Genomic DNA, 6,574 nt, shown 5'->3' on the forward strand with positions numbered 1-6,574 from the left:
TGCCTTTTTATATAACCTAGGACTGCCAATCCAAGGAAGGCCCTCCCCTTGGCTGACAGGGGCTTCCCACATCAATCGTTAACCAAATGCCCCCATAGACATGCCCCATACCAATCTGATGGAGACAAACTGTGGTTCCCTCTTCATGGGTGACTCCAGTTTGTGGCAAACTGACCAGTACAGATACTTAGATCAGAAGTCTAAAAATTGTGTTTACTATGGGGCCAATTATCTTACTAGTGGGAATTGATAATGTCTTGGTCAATTGAGGCTGCCACAGCAAAACACTATGGATCGATATTATATAAAAACATAATAAATGGGGCTGGAGAGATGGCTCAGTGGTTAAGAGCATTGCCTGCTCTTCCAAAGGTCCTGAGTTCAATTCCCAGCAACCACATGGTGGCTCACAACCATCTGTAAATGAGGTCTGATGCCCTCTTCTGGCCTGCAGACATACACACAGACAGAATATTGTATACATAATAAATAAATAAATATTAAAAAAAACAAAAAAAACATAATAAATGTATTTCTCATACCCACATACCCATATGAACATACATGCATGTGTACAGACCCCCCCCCCACACACACACACTCATACGAATACAAAAAACACACTTGTTTCTGAACTGCTGGCCATAGGATCTATGCTTGCTCATCTTGTTTTCAACACCACAGTTATGGCCCATGCTTTACTCTTTCTGTCCTGCATTGGGTTTGCACAATGGATAAGGAGGTTTTGCTGTTGCATGCAGTACTTAGGTCACCTGCTGCAGACACTATTTCGAGCTAGGTCAGTGGAGGGATGTTTGTAAACTACTTACCTTACTTGACAAAAGTAACCCATAAAGCCATGGGTGTCAATTTTATGACCATTAGGAGTTTTGAGTCTCAAGACCATTTTCATTTTTCATGTTTTCTGTAGCAAGGATCTCCACAGTTCTATAAAGTATTCTCAATTATTTCATGCTTGTCCATGGGCCAAAGAAATTCCTTATATCCAGCTCCCAGAGGCAGGGGCTTCTTCGCGCCCAGGATCAGCAACAAGCGACGAAGTGGATGGGGCCTTAAAAGGTATGCGTTGTTCTATGCAAGGTCTGTACTTAACTGCCATAGTCACACTTCCCTCTTCTGCCCCTTCCCAGTCATTACAGAGTCAATGACTGTGTCAAGTCAGAGGTGCCCCACTGTTAGAGATGAGGGGCAGAGCTCTGAATGGTTGGTCACTTAGCAACTCAGAGTAGAAGCCACGATAATGGTTACTGGGGTCTAGGCCAAAGCTCTCGGGTCGGCGGAGGGGGGGGGCGCCTCTGAGGTGACTCCATCTAGTAAAAGTGAAGGGAGACACAGAGGGTTTCAAATCGCAGACTCCTGAGGAGGGGGGATTGAGTGGCAGAGTTTTGACAGGTTTAGTGTTGAAGGATCTGGCCCAGTTCGGCCGTTAACTCTCTTTCTTACTCCGGAGCACACATGTGAATGCGTGTGTCTGTGCAGAGACAGAGTGGCCACTGCACTTTCCCCCAAAGGCTGTGTGACCGTGTTCACGAGTAACGCGGAGTAAAGAAGCTCTTAAACAGCATGGAGAAACTGAAGGGCTACGGGTCAAAACGGGAAGGCCCCAAAGTCAGAATGGAAGGGGGCACTTTCCCAGTCACTGGTAGAGGGATGCTTAAGTTGGCAGATCTCCCCAGAACCTGGAGGGTAAGCAAAAAGGAATCATGTCCAGCCCCAGGAGATGTTCTGCCTGGGAACAGGAAGAGAATGCTCTTCCCAAACCCCTGCTCTTGAGTGACTAGAGGATCTGGAAAGAAGCTAGAGGTCATAGTTTGTCCCAGCCGTGAGGACACAGTGGGTGATGTTACCTAAGGGAAGGAAAGACTAAGGGCCTGCCAGACAAAAGTAGACATCATCTCTGAGCCCATAGGAAGGAGAGGAAAGACCAGGTCAATTGACCAGTCTCTCTTCTCCCTCCCTCTCCCCTCTATCTCCCTACCTGTCTCTTTCCCAAATCCATGACTTTGGTTTGGTTTTGTCATGCGTTTAGTTTATCCAGAGTCATTTGTGTAATCAATGGATTGGAACTATCCACTGGAGCCTGGGAGCAGGGGTGGGGGCGGGGGAGCTCACCAGTGGATCCTCAATTGAAGGCAGTGACTCTCCCCTTTCCCTGGTTCTGTCGGTAGGAAATAGTTCTAAATAAATCTTGAAAGAATTAAAATAAAAAAAAATAAACAACTGTGGTAGATCCCTTGGATCCCTTGTCCCACATGCGTGATGCTCCTCCTCCCAAAAACTTCTGGTCACTGGGCAAGTCTACACAAGTTAATCCTGTCCGACTGTGTGCATGACATGCCGGGCCTCCTACCCACTCTTAGGATGCTATTTGTCGCTGATCTTTAGTGGTTAAGGAATTCTAAACTTATTCTCTTGGTGTACCAAGGGACTAATGGCATGCACTATCTTCTCTCTTGATGTTTTCCAGTTCTGTACATACCATCCCCTCTACAGGGAAAAACACCTGTCCTGTTCAAAAGATACTCTGCAACTCCAATAACTTGCCCAGGTTCCAACATCAAACCTACCCTTCCTCCAATCCCACACGGCCGCAGATAAACCGACACCGTGAGTTCGGATCTCCGCACATAAACCGGCACCATTGGCACCTGATCGAAACATGAACAGTGGAAACCTTGTTCTAACGAAGTCCAGTCCTTCCATCTGATGCAACCATGGCTCTCAGCTGTTTCTCATGCAACCAACTCATGACCCCAAAAAGATTCTAAATCCCTCAATCAATTCATATTGTGATTCTCTGAAAAGCATACTTTATTTTTTGTTTGCAATATTAGCTATTCTTAACTTTTAAAAATGTCATTTGAGGTCTTTTTCTTCCCACAACTGATTTTCTCAGCTGCTTCCTGTTCTGAGATCTAAGATACCAAAATCTCCCAACATATTTCATTTTATGCACAGTGTGACCTTTGGGTATATTCAACTGGGATTGTATAATTTAGATTTTCAGGACTATGACGATGTACTCAAAGTATTACGATTTTAAAATTCTAATTATGAAAACATGATAGAGCACTATTTAACATGTAGTCAACATGGTATCAATTGCATCTCTCAAAGAGAATGAATCAATATAATTTGGGCATCTCGTTAGTACCACTAAGGAATAAAAAATATCTTAATTCTTTGCTTCACCTTTTCTAGACTGATTATGTACTGCTTGTTATTAGAAATATTTTCAAACAACTTTCATTATCCTTGTGATTTCACCCCATGGTTTTTGCAGGAAAATAATATTGAATACTTGAAGCGGGTCCTTAGTTAATGTGTTCCCATAAGGCTATCTTCACTACGAAAAGGTCAGAACACATCCTTCTGGATTGGTGAGTGGTCTTTTTGCCATGCATTGATGACCAGTGGAACCAAGACCCTCTGCATAATACTACTGCTGACTAATGGCACACCCCCATCTTAAAACATTAGCCCTGCCAATAACCTTCTCCATAACAAAAACGCCACTCCAACGTGATCTACTATTGGTTCCTTTCTTCCATCCACTTTAATTTACTGCAAATTGGAGCAGATTGGACTTTGTGTTAGTTAGCCCCTGTGACAAGACAGACAGACTTGTGTTTCTGCAGGAGCTTGAAGTGAAGAAGGTTGTTTACCTCAAAGTCAGCAGCAAGCAGAGAGAGAAAGGAACAACCCCAGGACAAGATGGAATCTTCAAGAGTATTCCAAGGACCTGGTCCTTTTTACTAGGTCTCACTTACAAAGTGTCTATCATTTTCTGATAGCCTATCAAACTGCTAACCCATGGTTGAGATCGGAACCCAGCAAGGTCTTGTGGGAAGCCATCAATGACCTTTCTCCACATGTGGGACCAGCTGGAACCAGCATGTGGGAAACAGTAATCTTCACCTCCTCCAGGGTGACGCTGAGGTACATGAGGGGACCTACCTCTTCCTGAGGTGCTGGGAAGATGTTACACATTGTTTAAAAACAAATCACTGTTGCCCAGTGGTGGTGGCACATGCCTTTAATCCCCCCAGTACTCCAGAGGCGTAGGCAGGGGGATCTCTGAACTTGAGGCCAGCCTGGTCTACAAAGTTCAAGGACAGCCAGGGCTGTTATACAGAGAAACCCTGTCTCGAAAAACAAAACTAACAACAACAACAACAAAATCACTGTCAGTGCTAACAGTAACATCCGTAAATGTTATAAGCACCACTAATGTTCCTCTTACTGTAATTAAAGATATTCATGGGGGAGGGGCAATGTCACTCCATAATTGGCAACTTGGAAACTTGCCTGCCTTGAACAAAAAGACACCTTGAGGAAATCACACAATAATCACAGCTGCTTGCTCTGCCTCTTCAAAGTGCATCCCCCGACAGCACTCTTTCAGTTGGTCCTGGACTTCTGGATATTGCCAAACTTGATGGCTTTAGATGATGTTCTAACCATTTTCATCTAGGTCAAGGGGGAGTACTTCCTGTCTGACAGCATCAGTCTGTTCAAGGAGGCAGAGCCTTGTCCATCTCATCCTGTGTCAATTGGCTCCACCTCCTAGCACGGTTATAGCATGGGGTAAGATTACCTCATGCCACAGGCTTAAACCCCAGTGTGAAGGAAACTTAATCTTCTTCGCCAGTCCCTTCGGAACAATTGCAGCCCATCTAAGATCTCTCCCTCTCTAGCTTTTCATTTTAGATCAAAACCAGCTTCCAGGAAGCCACGGTTGTTCAAAACATGAGTGTCATCTGGCTCGTGGAAGAACTCACATTTGAATATATCCTGTTGGCCGGAGTCCCACCATTTCTACCATTTCAGATAAGTTGTATCAACCCTCCTTTTAAGGTAACTTTGGATTATAAAAGTACGTAAGAAGCCAAATGCTTCCTGCCCTGGGGTCAGCCTCAGCTGTCCTCTGCCTTGGCACCCACATAATCACCTTTCCTTGACGAGGTCCCACCAAATGGAAGCACTGGTTGTTTGGTGATCCTGCTGCCTGGCAGAGCTATAGGTGGGAACCCAGCCTACAATCGCCCCCATTCTCCATGCCTCACTCAGATGGGCTGTCTCTGCCCCTGAAGCTATCTATGCCTCTGGTTCCCTCTGTGGTGCTAAACTTAATCTGTGTAGCAGATTTTCCATAACATGAAAAACATCAATGCCCAGACTCTATCTCAAGTCAATTAAATAAAAGTGTCTGGAGATGGAGGCTCAGGTATCTCATTTGTTATGTCTCCAGAACGAATTCAGTGTGCAGCCAGGTTTGGGAGTCATTTCTCCAGAGTTTAGAGGGGCTATCTAGAATGACTTTATCGGAACTTTAAGATATTTTTGCCTTCAGTAAGTTCACCACACAACCTAATTATTTTGTCATTATTGTTGCGACATTTGAAAATATGTTCTCTTACTGAGTAGGCTTTCTACTCTTTGTAAATGGGTGTGAGTATTTGCCTGCATGTATGCCTGAGCCCCATGTGAATGCAGTAACTGCAGAGACCAGAAAAGAGTCTGTAACTCCTCTGGGGCTGGAGTTACAGATGGTTGTGAACCAGTATGTGTGTGCAAGGAATTGAAGCCAGGTTCTCTGGAGGAGCAGCCAGTGTTGCTGCCCACTGAGCCATCTCTCCAGCCCCTGGGGTTACTATTTTTATATACTTTATTTTACTTTTACTATTTAGTCATCCTTCTGATCACATCCTTGTTCTTTCTGTTCTAAGCTATTAGAGTTTTCTCCCACAGTTTTCATGAACTAGTCTATTACATATTAATTATGTAGTCCTTATTTGTTATACCTATTCATCCATTTGTGATACCAATCCACTGCTGTTAGGGTGTATTTACTTTAAATAGGCTTTTAGGTCTGTTTTCTTATGTGGTATTTGCTTTGGTCTATTCATGAATTCTGGCTTCTGAAAGCAAAACTCAGTGTTCAAGAAGGCTTTCTGTGGTAAACTGTACAGAGATGTCTGTGTTGTTCATACAATAGCCATTTGCTTGGAATGTGACTTAATGTGCCATTACTTTAAATGTAACTACTGTAGGAAATTGATGACTGCCGTGTTGAAAAGCCGAATACTAGAAAATTCATCAGGATTTTACCCTTTGGGTTCCTACAGCTACTTTCAGAATTTTTTAGGGGAGTAGATTATGAGTAAATAAAGCTACCATTAAAAATAGCTTACATTTTAAAATCTTTATCGAACCTTTAAACCTTAAAGATTTGAAAAACCATCAGTGGAATTTATTTTTAAAAATCTAGTATGTAAAATGTTGCTATTTCTACTAATTGAGTTTTGTTAATTGTGCTATTTAAATTGCCAGATGCAACCTTTATTTTTTAAATCAATTTGCTCCAGAATACATGATAACAGCAGTTAGTGCCATGATATAATTATGTTTCTGTCTCTTTTTATGTATCAAATAGTTTTTGTTATATCAATTTTGATGTTATGTTAATCAGCCCATAGATGCTCAGCGCCATTGTTATGAGCACCCAGATTTCATCTGGTTTTAGTATCAAAGGGCCCCTTTGTTCCCCATT

The 6,574-nt window shown here is 43.0% G+C and overlaps 1 protein-coding gene across 1 annotated transcript in view; it reads left to right on the forward strand.

Moving 5' to 3' along the window:
- Positions 1-3,212, forward strand: part of Lrguk (leucine rich repeats and guanylate kinase domain containing) — a 114,088-nt gene extending 110,876 nt beyond the window's left edge. The window contains exons 19-20 of the mRNA XM_085683880.2: positions 932-1,080; positions 2,489-3,212. Coding sequence (XP_085540006.1) covers positions 932-1,080; positions 2,489-2,619 — 280 coding nt within the window. The 3' untranslated portion in view covers positions 2,620-3,212. The remainder of the gene's footprint in view (positions 1-931; positions 1,081-2,488) is intronic.
- Positions 3,213-6,574: the final 3,362 nt, after the last annotated feature.

This window comes from Myodes glareolus, chromosome 25, assembly GCF_982192425.1.
Source record: "Myodes glareolus chromosome 25, mMyoGla1.1, whole genome shotgun sequence".
Taxonomy (NCBI): domain Eukaryota; kingdom Metazoa; phylum Chordata; class Mammalia; order Rodentia; family Cricetidae; genus Myodes; species Myodes glareolus.